Source organism: Epinephelus fuscoguttatus, linkage group LG16 (assembly GCF_011397635.1).
Source record: "Epinephelus fuscoguttatus linkage group LG16, E.fuscoguttatus.final_Chr_v1".
Taxonomy (NCBI): Eukaryota; Metazoa; Chordata; class Actinopteri; order Perciformes; family Serranidae; genus Epinephelus; species Epinephelus fuscoguttatus.
Window position 1 is genome coordinate 5,136,471 of NC_064767.1, and position 18,700 is coordinate 5,155,170.

General features: G+C 42.1%; 1 protein-coding gene across 2 annotated transcripts in view; it reads left to right on the plus strand.

Annotated features, from left to right (window-relative positions):
• atrnl1a (attractin-like 1a) overlaps positions 1–18,700 on the plus strand; it is a 439,798-nt gene that overhangs the window by 402,256 nt on the left and 18,842 nt on the right. For both annotated transcript variants that reach the window (XM_049600219.1, XM_049600220.1), the window contains one exon: positions 11,425–11,539. In XM_049600219.1, the coding sequence (XP_049456176.1) occupies positions 11,425–11,539 (115 nt within the window). The remainder of the gene's footprint in view (positions 1–11,424; positions 11,540–18,700) is intronic.

Genomic DNA, 18,700 nt, shown 5'->3' on the forward strand with positions numbered 1-18,700 from the left:
TCCCACTAAATATGGGACTCCATAATACAGATGATGGATAAACCAGTACTCTCAATGCCATCAAGTAGGGACATACCTCAAGTCTCTTGGCTCATCAGAGTCCAGTCACCAAACAGAAGAACAGACCTAACAGGGGTTAATGGTCCACAAGAGGAGAATGTTGAGAGGAGAGAAGGTGGTGAACAGTTTGATAGGATTCATCCAAAATTAAGGTTTTCTTCTCACTAATAGGTAAATCTTAGTAACTTATTCAAACTGTTTCTCTTGTTTATAGTTGAAATAGTTTAAAGTTGGCACATTTTCAATGGAGTTTACTGTAATATCGTTATATATACGACACCGGTCTGTTCTCTGTCAGTGGCCGCTGCTCATTTAAAACAACAATCCCCTCCACACTTTGCTGTTTCTCAGAGTAGATTGTATTTTCATGCCTTGCTTGCTGTTCAGTAAATTACTTGCTTACTTGGATGGTTGGTTTAGGAATTTGCACTTTACCACATGTGTGATTTTGCGCCGCTCCTTCCAGAAGAGAAATTCAGTAGAAAGCTGTTAGAGAGCACATCTTCAGAGGGAGAAAGGAGCTATTCAGAGGAAGATTAACTTTTGGCTCAATTTTCTCAGCCTCAGACGATTTCTCCATCATGCTCCAGTAGCCGTACCCCCCACCTGTAAATACTGCTCAATTGACCACTTTGTTCATCCGCGGGACAAAAATGGGACGACTGTTGCAACAACTGTTTGTTTGAAGCTGGTACGTGAGAGGAGAGGAGAGGAGAGGAGATGTGGACGAAAAAGCTGGAGAGGAGGAAGGAAGTGGAGAGGAGGGGAGATGAAAGCAGGGGAGAGATGAGACTGACACTTTGTTGAATGACCTCACTTCTCCCGAAACAAATATTTCCTCTTTTCTCTGTTTGTTATCTTTGATAAATGAAAAGAGAGAGGCAAACAGACAGAAGAATTGGACTCCAAAAAACTTGTAAAGTGACCTTGTCTGAGTTTCAGACGGCCTTTTTTCTGCTTGTTTTACTGTAAAAGGAATAAAAGACCTCAGTTATAGGAAACTTTCTCGCCAACATGTCTTCGGTGATGTCACATTGATGTGATGGAAACTTGTTATTTTGCAACTGTAGGACAAAAGCCTCTTAAAGAATAGAAACAAGGATAAATTCAGACTTTACTTACGTACACAGAAAAGCACAATAGGCCCGTTTCCACTGCAGGAACTTCGGGGTAATTTTATGGGGTCGGGGCCGTTGGTGCGTGTCTCCACCGCAGGAACCACCCCCAAAGGACAGAGTTCCAGAACTTTTACAGGGGATAAACAAGTCCCTGCCTCAAAGTAGGTACTCATAACGGCCCCGAAAGACTCCTGGCTGGGGCTTGGGGATTACTTGGTGCTGATTGGATATACTCAAGGCGGGATGTGACGTTTTGTAATTACTATGGTTATCGTAGATTAGCTGGGCTAACCGTTAGCTGTTAGCCGTTAGCGGTGTCTGTATTAACTCACTAACTCAATACACGGTCCGTGAAAAAAAATTTTTTTTCCAGCGGATATCTTAGTTACAACATGATTGAGCTAGCAAAGCAGTTTTGTGTTGCTATGTGTGGTATTTATTCAGTTTTGGGAAATCACGATGTCTAGAAAGCATCAGCTGACAGGGACAGCTAACAGCAGCAGCAAAGCTAACATCAGGACGTCATCTGTTAAAAGCCTCCCGTTGTCGGATACAACATGAAACTACTCCAGTTAGCTCAATCATGTTGTAACTAAGACATCCGCTGGAAAAAATATTTTTTCACGGACTGTTTATTGAGTTATTCAGTTAATACAGACACTGCTAATGGCTAACAGCTAACTACATCCCTACGTCGCCCCAGTCAAAATGGTCGCGCAACGTAACTTTACAGGAACCTTCCTTCTACTCCGCTCTCTCAGTGGAGACACGGCGGTTGAGAGGGCCGAGCGAGAGGACGTTCCTGTAGTAGTTCCTGCCCCCAAATAGTACCAGGAACTTCTTCAGTGGAAACGGGCCTAATGCTGTCCTGTGACTGCTGCTACTTAGTGACGTTAGTTGAGTAGTGGCCAGGGATCAGCACACCCGGGACCCTGCCCCTGCCTGCCACCTGGCACACAATGCAGGGAAACATGATTCCTGTCCCAGTGGGTGGTGGGCCCACAGGTCGACGGCTCTGTCCAAACTGCAGGTCTGGCTGCAGGGGAGCGGCCTTGGTGTTCTCATACCGGGCGAAGTGATCAGAGTCCAAATATGGCATTTCTTTTGAAGAAGAAGCAGCGGCTCTCGAACATCAGGGGGGAGCTCGGAGTAGAGGTGTTACGTCAGACCCAGAACACGCTGGAGGGATTATATATCTCATCTGGCCTGGGAACACCTTGGGATCCACCAGGAGGAGCTGGAAAGTGTTGCTGGGGAGAGAGACATCTGGGGTGCTTTGCTTGGCCTGCTGCCCCCATGATCCGGCCCCAGATAAGTGGATGAAAATGGATGGAGCATTTACTGCATTACAAATCCTTATACAGTTCGATTTTGTCTCTTTGAGAATCATCTTTAAAGATTCTGTATGTGACATTCAGATCATTGATAAAGCAGCAAACCACTGATTGCTATTTAAGATATAGTGGAGTAATGGTGTCCTGAGTGCAGAGCGAAGTCATGCTACCTTTGTGCGTTTCTTTTAATCTGAGCTTCTCTGTGGTTTGTTGTGGTGAGACGGTCCTTGTGCGTGTTAGTTCATGTGTGAATCCCACTGCACTCATATATTGGTTACCACGGATATCAGGACGACATCATTGCGAGAGTGTAGCGTCCACTCTCGAGTTCCCCACCTTGTTAACGCCATTAGCTCTGGCACGCTGCTGCCGTAGTTTAGCGCTGTTCATGGAGTTATTTTAAGAGACTTTTCACATTGAGGTCCCATGTATAGATTTTAGGGGGATATATTGGCAGAAATGGAATATAATTTAAGTATGTTTCAACACATTCTCACTATTGACGTTTGGTCATGGACTTTCCACGTTGAGATTTGACATCCAAGGTACCCTGGGTGTGTTGTCAACTTCACAACTTCAGCCTGTTACATGCATTGAGTGTTTTCAAAATAGAAACATTGATTTGTAACATGAAACTGGTGTATTCAGTGTTTTTACTAGTGTAAATCCCCTGGTCTGTTTGGAGAGGAGGAGACCTTTTCGGGTATTATGTTTCCTGGTAAAAATCTCCTCAGAAATAAAATTATTAGAGAAAATAGGTGAGCTGACATGTTCTCACTCCCAACTCGTAACATATCCCCATTTGGTTGGTGGACTTTCACGTCTACATATGACGTGCTAGGTACCCTGGCTGGGTCTGTTGTTAACATTCTGGGACGTGTCAATTTACGCCTGTTACATGCATTGTGTCTTTTCAAAATACATTTTGTTTTTCACAGGAAATCTACAGTTTTCTATTTTCAGAAAAACTTTCTATTGTTCTCCTGTAGTTTGCACCATTAGTGCACCAGTCAGTTTTTTTCTTACAGTCATAAAAAGATTCATTCATAGAAAAACTGCAACACAGATCATAAAAACAGAAGAAGAGATCACTGCATAGAACAAGCATACAAGATATAGCGGGCACTGAACAGACGGAAAGAAATGAGAGGAAGTTAAACCTGTAAGTCAGACTTCATCAATACTTATTAGTAATATCAGTAATGTGAAATCTGGCATTCACCAAAGATGGCACCAAAACCTGCACGGTTTAAAACAACAATCTTTCTGGATCATTTCCAATAATTCTTCATCCAATGGACGACTGATGCCGCTCAGTATTGCCAAGTAGCCAATTTCAACATTGCACACAGTCAGCAGAAACTGTTGTCTGGGCTTAAGTGGCACTTGATATTTAAAATATAAATAAAACGAGGGAGAGATAGAGACCGCGCTCTGCCTCTCTGTCAGGTCAGAACCTCTGTTCTCTTCAGCTCTACTTAATGGCTGTCAGCTGAGAAAGCTTTTATACTGGACAGACAGCTCAGCAGGATTTTACCATTGACTTAAATGGCTACCTGGACTCCACCCACCTGACCCTCCCCTCCAACCTCACTAACCTCTCTGCCCACCCGCCTCTTTCTTCTCTGTTCATTTCTGCCTCCCTCTTCATCGTCACTTCTGCTCGCTCTGTCTCACTTACTGTGATTAGGTTGGGAAAGGAGCCAGAGAAAGCTCTTCCAGTCACCGTGGCTCTGCTTCATCGTTTACACACACACACACACGCACACACACAGCACACAATACACTGGCAGAAACACACCATATGAAGATTCAGAAACACACACACACACACACACACACACACAAGCGTCTCTGCCGTTCGATCTGTCACTTTGCTGAGCAGCCTGTTATTAACTATTCAGATGAAATGGTCCGGTGTGTGATGTGTCGGGGAGGGGGGGGGGGGGGTCGACCTGCTAATGGAAGTGTACACACACTACACACACTGTGTGTGTGTGAAACATATTGACAGGTAGGCCCGCTGCTGTAAATAATGATCAGTGTTGTAAACTCACCAAGAGGAATAGTTTGCTTCAGACTGTGAGATCGTAGCAGTCTTATAAGTTCAGTGCAGCTACAGTGTGTGAGGTGGATCTAATAAACTTGGGTACGACATCAGGCTTGATGTCTGTAGACTGTGACAATGACAGCACCTACTGAATCACTGGCTACCACTTATGATCTAACAGCTTCCCATACTGAGTGCACAAGGATGCTGCGCTGGTTATTACTTCTCCTGTGAAGCACAACATAGAGGGTCACATTATTAAAATTAATAAAGTTATTACTATCATTAATAAAATTTCAGAAAATAAAATACTGACAAAATGTCTGAAAAATATTATCAAATCGTCCAAAAAAATGTTTAATGAAGTGACTGAAAAAAATGATTAAAAAAAATGTCTGGAAAAATATGCTGATGAAATGTGCAAAAAAAAAAAAAAAAAGTTGATAATATATTTGCAAAATTTTAATAACGTGTCCAAAAAAATGTTTAATTAAAAATGTCCGAAGATTTTTTGATAACACGTCAGAAAAAAACGTTAATAAAATGTCTTTAAAAAATGGTAATGAAATACTGAAAAAAGTTAATAAAATTTCCCCCCAAAAATTAAAACAATGTCCGAAAAATATTTGTAAAATGTCATAAAATATGTTGACGAAATGTGTGAGAAAAAAATTGATTATATATTTGTAAAATTTTAATAACCTATCCAAAAAAAGTTTGAATAAAAATGTAAAAACAAAGTTAATAAAATGTTAAAAAAAAAAAAAAAAATACTGATAAAATGTCCAAGAAAATATTATAAACTGGAGAAATGTCTGTAAAATGTTTAATACCTCATCCAAAAAATGTAAAAATAAAAAGTCAAAAAATATTACAAGATATATTAAAATGTCCAAAAATATGTTGATGAAATGTGAGAAAATAATTGTTGATATTGTTCATTAAATTTTAATAACTTGTCCAAAAATTATAAATAAAATGTCAGAAAATATGTTGATGAAATGTCTGAAAAAAAGTTGAACAAAGTCCAAAAATATTTTTTTTAAAAAGTCTGTTTCCACAGTTATGGAAAACCTGGAAAAGTCGTGGAATTTCACAATCACATTTTTATATTTATATTTTGTTTTGTTTTCAAAATACTTTTTACTCATATTTCAGACCTTTTTAAAACTGTACAGCTCATTGTTTTGATGCTTGAGCAGTTACTCCTAACACCAGATACTCACAGACATGAACTCATGTAAGAGTCACTTGATTAACTGCTCTGCAGGTTTCATTACTGTTTATTTAAGTGTGAATTTTAATGACCTCTAACAGCTAACTGGTAATTTCCTGCAGGAAATAGTGTCTCGTAAACATGATGCAATGCTTGTGAGTGTGTGTGTGTGTGAGTGTGTGTATTGTGTTGTGGTTTGTGTGCACTGTAGATCAAAGGAACAAGTGGACTGTACCCACACACACTCTCGCACAGAAAAACTAAAGTGTTGTTGCCTCGGAAACCGTTCTGACAGTCACCACCGTGAAGTAAAAAAGAAAGTGAGCATTAGTTATTTGTGCATGCACAGTCCAAGTGTGTGTGTGTGTGTGTGTGTGTGTGTGTGTGTGTGTGTGTTTTACAATAACAAGAGAACATGTTTGCAATTTCAGTACCAACAAACAGCTGTTATTCATTTTGCCTCATTTATGTCCTCCATTTTATTCTCTTTATCCTCTCACTGAAACAAACTCACAACAGAACAGTGAGTCATTGTTTTGTCTGTGTGTTACCTCAATCAGGAGGAAGAGAGCCTGCTAATAGGAAGTTCTAGGAACACAGTGTGTGTGTGTGTGTGTGTGTGTGTGTGTTTAGTTAGTAGGGAATTCATCATTTCCTGACACTCTGAAAACACTAAACAAACAGGGGAGCCTCTCGCCTCTAATTATGCTGTACGCTCCAGCACTTAAACCTATTAGCACCGGAGGGGATGTTTACGTGTGTGTGTGTGTGTGTGTGTGTGTGTGTGTGTATGTGTGTCCCTTCTCTGTGTTTGTACCAAGGTGGTCCAAATACTGTTGTTCTGTTAAGTTGATAACTACTCTGACAGCAGCCCATTGTGTTGATGTGTCCTCTAATTACTCTGTATACATGCCTGCTGGGTGGTGAACACACTGCAGTGTGTGTGAGCGCCTCTGTCTGATTATTATATCCAGTTTTAAAAAGTTGGACGGTGGAGTTTGGTCGCACAGATGATTTTTGAGCATTTGAAATTGAAGGTCACTATTTGTAATGAAATGTTTGGATGCTCATTTTGTTGTTTCAAATCTTTATTTACTATTATTGAGCCCAGATGGTCGGTTTCCCCGCCGTGACTCACTTTATATTTATGTGTTTGACAGAGTTGTGCTGTGAGCCCCTCATTTCAAGGCAGTCCAGTTTATTTATATACAGCACTTCTGCAACAAGCAGTTTCAACCACAATGTTTTACCATTGGACTTGAGTGGCTCTGCATTCATAGTTTCAAGTGCATTCAATATTCTTCCATGTTGTTTTTCCAAAAAAAAATTAAAAAAAGAAAGAATTAAAAAAAAAAAAAACAGATGGCAGTTGAGTAGAAAAGTTTTTATTTACAGCAATGAGCAGCCAAATCTGCGGAAAGACCTCATCCGAGCAAATATGGTAAAACTGCTCTCTTTTAAGGAAGTATTTATTTATAGCATATTTATTTATTTATTTATTGCCTCAGAATGTAAACACACACACACACTAAAAGAAAATCTACAAAAATCCAGGTAGAAATACATAAAAGCAGTTTTTCCCCCCACGATGTCTGCATGTAGCTTCTTACGGTTATGTTTCAGCATCTCACAGCACCCAGCTATACTTAATGAAATATATTTGCTTTATAAATATTGAAAAAAGTCCTTGGTGACTTGAAGTGGTGTGTGTAGTGCTAAAAATCTATACTCAAGAAAATGTATGATTATACTTATAAAACATGACTCAAGTAAAAGTTTGAATTATTGTTTAAAAAAAACTAGTGAAGTAAAAAATAACAAAGTTCTTGGTTAATAAATTATTCAAAGTACAACTTTCGCTTTTAATATTTATAAGATATGCAGGCCGGTGCAAAAAAATGAAAAAACAGCTCTTGTTGTTACACATGAAAATTTAACGTAGCTTATGTTAGCTAGCTAACTGCAATTTCAGCTACAATTTGTGCAACTTACTTTAATGTGCTTGGGGAGGTTTTCAACAGTGGAGATCTTCATCATGTTACTGTTGCCTCTTTTGGATTTTGGTGTAAAAAGTGTAGCTAGATGTGGTCAGGGATCGTCACTGGAAGCTGCCACTTGTTCTGGGTTTTGCTCCATCATCATTGCATCGTGGTCAAAAGACAAGTGGTGCTTCTTTTTCCTCACAGCTGAAGACTTGGCATCCGCGCTAGAGGTTCCTCCTCACACGCCAAACTGAAAATTAGTCAATATGCAAGTGAAGTCAAAAAAAGGAAAACTAATTTACTCATGTGCATTACTTGTAACCTGTTAGGCTACCACACACCCGATATCCATCCATCCATTTTCATCCACTTATTCAGGGCCACGTGGCAGGGGGCAGCAGGCTGAGCAAAATACTAGAACGGTCCCTCACTCCAGCAATGCTTCCCAGCTCCTCCTGGGGGATCCTGAAGCTTTTCCAGGCCAGATGAGATATGTAATTCCTCTGTTCTGGGTCTGCTCCGGGGCCTCCTACCTCTTGGACGTGCCCAGAAAACCTCTAACAGGAGACATCCAGGAGGCATCCTGCTCAAATAGAGTGTGCCAGTAAACCCGGAACTCTGTTAGCGCTTTTAGCACCTCCAGTTCTCTTGTCTAAAAGTCAATCCGTTTTTTGAATGGGATTTTTGGTAAAATGCCTCAAATAAGGTCTGTGGTTAACAAAAGCTTAAGCGAGTTTCAGGTTTTGTTCTACGACATAAAACACGTCAGTAAATACCCTACTTGTGAATTTTGAAGCTTGTACGTGTCGTAAAAAAGGCGGTTGCTAACAAGTTGCTCAATGCGACTACAAACCCTGTTGGGGACATTAAACGTCATCACCCCCGAACAGGCCAGAGTGCTGGCAGTCTGCCATTACAGCTTCTTATTTAGCTTAAACAGTCCGATTTCCCCATTATACAATGTTTTTAAAATAAAGTGTCCGAAATCAGTTGAAAGCTTAGTGGCGGTGATGTCAAGAGTCATGCGACCGTGGAGTAGTCATGTAGTCCGTTAAAGCCTAACGTTAGCTTTTTACTTCTGGCGATCGCATTTAAGCTTCAAATGCGGTATGAAAGGTGTTCATATGTGAAGATTATCTCACTGAACAAAACCTTTAAGTATCAAAAACTTGTGTTAGCCACAGAGCTTATTTTCTGACAGAATCCAAAACGCAATGCAAAAATCACATTCACTTTCTCTTCCGGAAACCAGCACGATGCTAAACTTCCGGGTTTTGACAGTTTTGACATTCGATATGATGGAGCAGTGGCTCTATTCCGAGCTCCCTCTGGTTGTCCGAGTTCCTCACCCTATCTCTAAGGCTGAGCCCAGTCACCCTTCGGAGGAAACTCATTTTAGCCGCTTGTATCCACAGCCTCACTCTTTCAGTCACTACCCAGAGCTCATGACCATAGGTGAGGGTTGGGACGTAGATGCATCAGTAAATCAAAAGCTTTGCCTTCTGGCTCATCTCCCTCCTCACCACGATGTTCCAGCACAATGCCCGCATCACTGCAGATGCTGTTCCAATCCGCCGATCCATCGCATGCTCCATTTTACCCTCACTAGTAAAAAAAAGAGCCCAAGATACTAGAACTCCATAGCTTGGGGCTGTAACTCTCCACTGTTTTACAGCAGAGAACCATGACCTCAGACTCGAACGTGTTGACTCTCATCCGACTTCACAATCAGCTGCAAACCGCCACAGTGCATGCTGGAGGTCATTGAGTGATAAAGCCAACAGAACCACATCATCTGCAAAGAACAGAGACGCAATTCTGGGGTCACCAAGAGATCCTGTCCACCGGACAACACAGCTCTCACTTTGGTTTTACAATGACCAGATATTTTGTAACAAACCACCCATGACAATGAGACATGTTTGACTAATAACCATGGTCTCTCCTTAAACGTAGTGCTTTAGAGCTCTAAATATGACAGCATTTGGGACACAGGGCGTAAACCTCTGCTTCTTTGTTCACCCACCATCCACTGTGACCACTTCCTAATGACTTCTGTGGTATAAGGCAATATCACCTGGACTGGGAAACACTTTTGACAACAACAGAAATCTAGGCTGCATTAAATTAACTGAGAAGAAATATGTGGCAAATTGATTTGGTACTATGTAAACTTTATTTCTAGTATACAGGGTTGAAAGGGTTTATGCTGCAGAGTCAGATATGCAGCAAAAAAACCCACACATAAATCAATTACATACAGTAACTGCACTTTATAAATGGACAGTTTGTATTCATACACGGCTGTTAAACAGTCACACAGGACCACTGCTTGTGTGACCGTTAGTCTGGTTGTCATGTCAACATAAAATCCCTACAGTTTCAGTGTCATCTGAGGCTCCCAGTTGTCACATGAACTGACAGATTTGCTCGTCACTCAGAGACAAGAGGACGAGTCCGAGGAGAGAAAGAGAGGCGATCGGAAATGATGAATAAAGAAGTAATCAGAGAGTTGGTTTAAATATGTGTTTGTAAAATAGAATAACGTGTAATAAGAGAACAGATGAGTGGACAAGACTGTGAGCTCTTTTTTTACCTATATACATATTGTTTACAGTGTGTGTGTGTGTGTGTGTGTGTGTGTGTGTGTCCTTGTCTCACATCCCCACAGACCACAGTAATAAACAGGGTCTATCTGTGCGACCTCTGTGGTACAGAGTGGCAGGAGGGTCAAACCTGATCGATAGCTCAATGACTCTTCTCCTGGTTGTGTTTTGAGATGTAAGGAAACACAATCCCAGCCATTAAATATCATTATGCAGACAATAAGACACAAAGATACTGTGCAGGATGGTTATTTTTATTTAGTTTTTAATTCACAGTTGGCACTTTATTGTGCAAATATTTGGTGTTTTTTTTACTTTATATTATCCCATAGTGTCCTTGGCACCTCTTTAATCTGTTTTTGGATCTGGATCTGCTTTTGGAAACGTAGAAAATCCAGCTGAAAATACATTTAAAAGGTTTCATTTTTTTAGATGAATCTGCAAAAATACAAAAAATATAATATAAATATACTACAAAGTACAATACTGTGAGTTTGGGCTCCATTTTCTGAAGTATAAACAAATGAAAGTCTCATAGTCTGTCAAGCTTAGTACAGTTCTCACTTGTAGGATGTGATTGACGAATATAAATGATTTAGAGACAGTCTCGGTAATCTTGTATGTTTAGATTAGCCAGCTGATATCTTAACGTTTGTATTTGCACACTCACCTAGAGACACAGACAGACTGATTTCCGACCTGCCCACATTAGCTGCACAGCAGGCAGATCTCCACAGGCTGCCAGTCAGCCTGCTTCCCCTAACTGGGAGCTTTGATCATTGGGGAGGCGGCAGCAGGGATCTGGAGAGTGAGCATGAGCTCTGGGTGTGTGCTACATCCGTCAGATATACCACCTAGCTGCTGTTAGCTTGAGAGGAGCACTCTCCTCTACACACTGATGCTGGTGGTGTAAACATCGGGTCTTTCTGTTGTCCATAATCTGGCATTAAATGTGTCGTTTTCCACTTTATGGTGTTTGATTCATACTACTTTATACCTTTGCATTTATCTGTCTCGTGTGTGTATTAGTTTCTTAACACCTTTGTGTGTGTTCGCAGGCAGTGCCGAAGCCCATAGCCATGGAGCCATGTTGGGGAAGCCGAGCAGGTGTTCTGACGGTGCTGATGTATCTGCCCAGAGTCCCGTCTGGAATCCCTCCACCAGGACAGTCTGGTATGATTCACACACACACACACAGACAGACAAGCAGACATTATAGCATGTGTTGTTTCATCTCTTCTTGTGGTTTGATATTTGTTTGTGTGTCTCTAATACACTTTATACTTGTTCTGTGCCATTTCGTTGGGCGGCTGTGGCTCAGGAGGTAGATCAGGTCATCCAGTAATCTATATTGATATTTCTAGCACTGTCTGTTGAAACCGTCCAACATCAAACGCAGGTGTCGTACCCCATAGCTCCCACAGGGTCAAAGAGCGTGTCCCAGCCTTCTGTGAATCGTCTTGGGTCCATTAACCATATTTTCTCTGATCAACCTTTCCAGTGTTGCGTTGGTGTTTGTGCTTTCTAATCTGATGCTGGCCTCTTAAATGTGTCTTTGTTTGTTCGGCATGTGTTGCCCAGTAAGGTGGTGCACAATACTATGGTTTTTATTGTGCAAAAAGTGCTGCCTCAATCACACTTTGCGCTGATAATTTCACAAAGGCAGGTGCATAATGACCAGCTGTATTAGCTGCCGCTCTCAGCAGACCGTATTTATGTCCAACTGTCAGACACTTACCAGACACAGCTAATGCTCCTTTTTACGATTAAGTGTAGCAGACATCAACCGTCCTACTGGTGTTTTCTTAATTTTTATTTGATTGTCGCCGTTGTTGTAAACTGTCAGCTGTCTACAATCCATGAAATTCCACAGCCTCGTCATTGTAGGCTCACAAAAAATGCAGTCCACACCATGTGTGATCCTTTTACAAGTTGAGCCGTTTTCAGCGGCTCAACGATGTCTCAGAAGGCTCCAGATGCAACGAGCGGTGCTTCTTGTGTGCCTCGCGGCGGCTTCCCATCAGCTCACATGTAAAACAGGCTCTGGCAGTTTAAACAAAAGCAGAATAAACACACTAAAATGTGAAGGCATCTGAGGCATCTTTAGAAATGTGTTCTGCTGCTGTGTCTGCAGCCACATAGCAGGTAGCTTAGTGGTGTCGAAGGCAGCCCACAGGTTACATGTTCAAGCCCTGTGAGTCATATCTGCAGTCAGGCTGGACCAAAGGCCAAGCTCTCTCAACCCGTAAGCACCAGTTTAATGCCTCGGATGTGAACACACATCTCTGGTCCATGGTATCTGTGGGTGTTATCCTCTCTCTTAGTGTTCTGTAGGTGCTGTTCTTCTGCAAATCAGACTGCAGCAACATGTTTTTCACTCTACAATCACATAATGCTCAGTCATCAAGTTCACTGAGTCATACGGTTGACAAGTTCACATTTGATGTGTGGATTTATCCACAGTCTATATATCTGTTCTGGAACAGTGTGTTGCTATCCAGATACACTGAGGACACATTAGAGTGGTAACCAGGTGGTCTGCAGGTCAGAGGACCTCTTCTGTGAGTTCAAGCCTGGTTCATTTCTTTTGAAGATCAAGACTTTTTAATATGAGGCAGATCGTAAGTAAGAAAGAAGTAAGTAAGAAAGTAAAAAGTAAGATATAGTCACTGAATTGGGGGCCGCAGTAGTTCAGTTCATATAAACCAGGCTTGGGGACCAGAGGTTCGACAGCTTAAGTCCCGGTACAGACCAAGTATGGAGCATGGACTGGTAGCTGGAGAGGTGCCAGTTTGCCTCCTGAACCCACTGAACCCCCAACTACCTGGGGCACCTGTCCAAGGCAGCTCCCTCACTCTTGACATCTCTCCATATAATGCATGTATAGGTCCTGTTTGTGCATGTGTGTGTGTGTGTGTGTGTGTGTGTGTCAGGCCTGTGTGTGTATGAGAACAGATTGAAAAAAATGAATTTCCCCTCAGGGATTAATAAAGTATATCGTCTTCTTTGAAAAGTTGCTAAAATGACAGATATTCTGTAAACAGTCTACAGTAGACTTTCAAACTGTTAACTTTTTCATTCCTTCTTTTTAACCTATAAATCACCAAGTCATACCCCTTTTCCACCAAAGCAGTCCCAGTGCTGGTGTTGGTTCTCAGGTGGTTCAACTTGCGAACCAGCTGAGAACCAATTTGCTTTTTCATGGCTCGAGGTGGTTAGGGTGCCACGTCATTGCGTCAATGTATACGTCAGTTAAGTCGTTCTTTCCCCCTGGCGCCAAGCTCGAAGGAACAACAACAACGATGGCGGACCACGTATTTGTGCAGCTGACGCATGCCGATGACTATAAGGCAAGGAGACAGCTTGTTTTCTCGACAGACCACTGTTGCTTCGATGCGTTCATGATAACCCTGCCTTCCTTGTGACGTATGTGTTTTTTTCTTCTAGTCGTGGTGCCACTCTGGAACCGTTTTTTCTGGCCCAGAGCCAGTTCTTTTGTCTGTCGAAACAGGAAAACCAGTTCCAAATTAAGCGCTGGCCCCAAACCAGCACTAGAACTGCTTTGGTGGAAAAGGGGTAACAGTGCATATTTAGGGTCCAAATGCGAAAACCACATTCAGAGGCCAAGAAATAAAAGTGTGGTTCAGCATAGACAAAAGTCTTTGGCCACGGCTGCACCACAGACTTTCAGTATGGTACCTTTGGATCCAAAAGTAACCCTTCAGACATGGTACCTAGACCCTAGGTCTGTTTTTGTGTTGAATGACGGACTTGAGTTTCAGACTCAGTGTGCAAACGTGATTGACACAACGTGGGTCGTATTTATTTTTCTATGCGCGACAATTTCAGACTCAGAATGCAAAGGCCTGTACAATCTGACGGGAGGCGAACACCGGCCTCCTGGGTGAAAGTCAGTGGTTGTTAGTTTTGGGACTCGTCCCCTGCCCCTCCTGCCCACCCTACTCAGACCTCTACCTTAACTTTTGTTGTCGCTGCTGAGCTAGACACGTATCATACCGATGTGAAAGAACGGCTTTTTTCGTTGGTGTCTGACGCCAGAAGTCACTGACCAAACACCAGTTTTTTGACGACTTAGGAGTGAGACCTGGTTGTGAAGATCAATTAATTGCTGACAAAATTAATACACTCACTCTATCTTCGGATTTTCTGCTGTGCTCTGGTTTATATGTTGTTACTGGAACATCTTTAGGTTTTAAACTTTTTTTCTGGATTTAACAATCAGTGAATGAGAAATAGTGTGTGCGTTTTTATTTAAGGACGATGTCAGCTGCTTTGTGTTTTTATTGTTTCACTGCTGGAAGGAGGGTTTGTACTAAAATACAGCTGCAGTCTTTAACAACACTAAATAAATGACAGGAAAGGAGCAACATGACGGATATTTTGCAGATCAGGAATCTCTCGCATACAGTTAAAACCACGCTGTTTTCATATTGTGATAGCAGTATGTTCTTTCTTTCAGCATCAGCATGTGTCTTTCACTGTGATATGATGAATTATTCAGAGAAACTCTTGACATATGGCACCTTTTAAAGAAGGTCTGATGTGGTTGGAGCTGCTTGGTTTCCATCCAACACTTACTGTTGGATCAATTGTTCCCCTAAATGAGACATCCTGACTTTCCACAGTCTGAGCTCATGTTGCGGCTATAGACGGACGACACGCGATATCCCCCAGTCGCTCCAGCCGACCACCACGCGGCTGTAGAAATCACTGAAAAGCCAGCAGCACTTCCTCACAGACCTGACCGAGGCCTGCGGCGTTATGCTCCGTCAGCATGAGGCCAATCTTCTCTCCCCCCAGCTCATCTTCCACCTCAGTCCACCTCTCATGCAGTTAGTCTCCCAGACCTTTCTCTCTTTATATTTTCCTTCTCCCCTGCAGCTTTTGTGGGAGACTGCTGTCAGTTTGTCTGTTGGTAGTTTTGGTCTTTAGAAAGTGGACTGTATGTAACTGGAGCAGGTGTGAGAAGCCTCTGTTCCTCCAGGCAGGAAGCAAAGCCTTCAACGCGGCGGGTACCTGACAGAGGAAACGAGCAGAGCAGACGGAAAATGAAGCACTTTGCAACAAAGCATTTTTTCCTCAAGATAGACGGAGCTTTATGTTGAAGCCTTTAAATGTGGCGACTGTAGTCTCGTACGGAGGAGGGAGAAGTGTCAGTGTGTGTGAGAATGAGTGCGTAGGAGACAGGAAGTAAAAGGTAGGGTAATTAGGATGATTTGAAAAAAAAAAAACCTGGATAGGTTAGTGGTAACAAGTGCATTAGGAGCAACTGCAAGACAGTAAATGTTACAGATACAGCAAATATCTACTTTGTGTAAGTGTTATGAGTCTGATCTGAAGTTTGTTTGCTGATTACGTTGTTCCTGGCTGCTTTGCAGATGTTGACTCTCAGTCTGCACTTGTTAAAAGGTCACAGTCACCCTTTTTAAACAGGAAGTGTGCAAATTTGCAGGAAAGCCCAATCAGTCTTTTTTCAGCATTGGCAGTATAGAAACAAAATCAGGGAGTGCAGCAAAATGCCGCCTACCTACTTTTGTTTATGCAGAATGTGCCTTTTTCGGGGCAATGGGGGGCGTGAGCAAGTAACAAAACGTGTAGCTCAGCGTGTGACGTAAACAGTGACGTGGGAGGGAAGCCGCGGCTGGTCAGTCCTTCCGCGATTCTCTCGTAAGTCGGCCCGTTCTTCACCGTCCCCGTCATCTGACGGTTTGCGAGGACAAGGAGGGGCGTGCAATTCCTTGTCTCCCCAGTTGCTCATCTTTACAGTGTCTGTCAGGTTTGTGTTTCCCTCTTGCTACTAGCTGCTCGCTAATTCCTGCTATCAGCTGTTTCCTGTTTATCCACCACCAGTGGGTAGCACATGCGGTGTCATCCAACAGCTCCTCCCGTGGCGGAAGGGCGCCTCATTCTTTTAAAACCAAAAAGGTTCAGCCAGTATGTCTACCCTACGAGGTGGAAAATTGGGCACCTCGGATCAACTCGGCTCAACATTCACCGAAAATCTGGCAGTGTAAAAGGGGCTAAAAGGTCAATGGTGCTAAGAACTTGGAGATTACCTCAAGTGTTGTAGGAGGCCTACTGTGATCTTTTAGGGCTGTACCCGACTCAGAATCATGTTAGTTAAATTAGATTTGGCTGTTTAATACAAATATTCAACCAATCAAGGTTTTTTTTTTTCCTATATGAAGTTTATTAGTTTGAATGGGGGTCCAGCACTGCGTTCAGTGTGACAGCGGCATTCATGTAATATAATAAACAAGGAATAATTTTTGCCAACACTACATATTAGGGATGAGCGAGTACACCATTATCTGTATCTGTATCTGTTCAACCAAGTAAATTATCTGTATCCGTATCCATACTTGGAGGGGACGGAGTTTGATCCGAAAATTTGTGTTTTAAGCCTGAAATTGATGTGGTTTCATCAGAAATTGCTCTATTTATTGTTAATTGGAAAGGAATTTACATAACAGTCTCAAAATTGAGCTTCACAACATTTTTAATCACATAGATATTGGAATTATTTTCAACAACTTTATTTAAAATAAAGTTGTTGTTGTTTAATGGCTTCGGATCAATGTTTTTGAGAAAGATAACTATAAGAAGATGATATAATCTTGGAGCCTAACGGTGCAGAGTCTCTCCTCCTCCAGGCTCCACACAGATTTGTATTTGTTATTTTTGATCACAAAAAAAAGCTCTTTTGATAGTAAAGGTTGCCGACCCCTGCTCCAAGACCTCACACAGAATAACTGAGTGTCTCAGCTCTTAAAAAGGAGCTTTGCACTGGTCTGAAAGACAAACTGGCTGAACACGACTGGTTCTGCCAAAACTCCAACATAAACCCAAACAGACGCCAGGAGATATATTTTAGCTTTATGTTTTAAAAATCTGATTGGCCATTGGCGAAAGTCCAGCGTCGTAATTTCAGCTGACAGAACTGCAGTTTCAGAACATTTAAGTTGTTTAAAGTCAGTGTCCACGTGTCGGAGTGAAAGCAGTGTTACTTCTCTGTCAGTGTTTCTATTCACCGCCTTATACTACCTGATGTTTTGGACATTAGCTCATCACAGCAGCAGCAGACTAATTTCCAGGAAATTAAGGCCAATAAGAGGCCTGTCGGTTCTAGTCAGGCTGCTGGTCTCTGGGGGACGTCCAGGCTCTTCTGTTGTTTTCTCATCAAATCAATGAAGTAGTTGTCGTCGTTTGAAGCCTTAAGTCGATGGTTGTGTCTTTGTGTAGTGATCAGAGAGTCAGTCACGATCACAGATACAAGCACAAGCACTGTTCATGCAAACATGTTACCACACATTCAACAACTTCAAACACACCAAGGAGCAGATAAAAGTCATCGACTTAAAACAAAAAAAAAATCGCCCACCCATCATCCGTCCCCGGTCTCCGGCTCCTCTCCTCCCTCTATCCTCCCACCCCTGCTCCCCAGAGAACACTCTGCATAGGGTCAGACAGCAGTCCTCCATTGATGTTAGCATGTATGAACGTGAAGTCACTGCGGGCTAGCTCCGCCCACCCTCAGTGGGAGACACTTCAAGAGGAATCCTCGATGAGGGAGCCTATTTTAGCTCGCCTTCCCTCGCACTGTCTTCTCTTTCTTCTCTTTGTTTTCTTCTCGTCCTCCTTTGCTCTGCTCCCCTGAGGTGTTACCAATAACTGACCCTTTATATGTAAAAGGGAGGAAAAAGAGAAAACACCCATGTTGGTTTCAGAGGAGGCGAAAATAAGTCTCAAGCACCAGCTTTACATTTCATACTTTCTTTGCTGCCAGTTTCTTAACTCATGTTCATCACTCTGTCCTGCTGGTTCTTTGTCTCACTCTGTGTCAGGAGGTACTTTGCTTCAGGCCTTTGACCAAGAACAAGGCATTGTGTATGTTCTGGTACCAAAACCTCCCAACAGAAAACATTTATATCTCAGTGGAGTTTCCCAGAACTTGTAGATACCTTATCACCTGGATGAGCCAATACGTTGGCAGCAGTGATGAGACGTATGTCAGCATGTAATGACAGGCTGAATTACATCATAAAAAGCCACAGTGTTACCTCTAAACATCCACACTCCAGAAAAACAGTTATTAAATCAAATTCAGCAACTGAAACATTTCGCCTACAGTAATAGAGTCGTGGTATTATTTTAGGGCCATATCGCCCACCCCTACTGGGGAGAAGAACGTCTGGATGGATGGGTGAATAGATTGATAAAGTTCATACTGTCTTCTTATTTAGAATATTTTAAGGTTTTCTTATATTCACACAGACAAGGTGTAAGGACATGTGTTTTACCTGCTTGACAGTT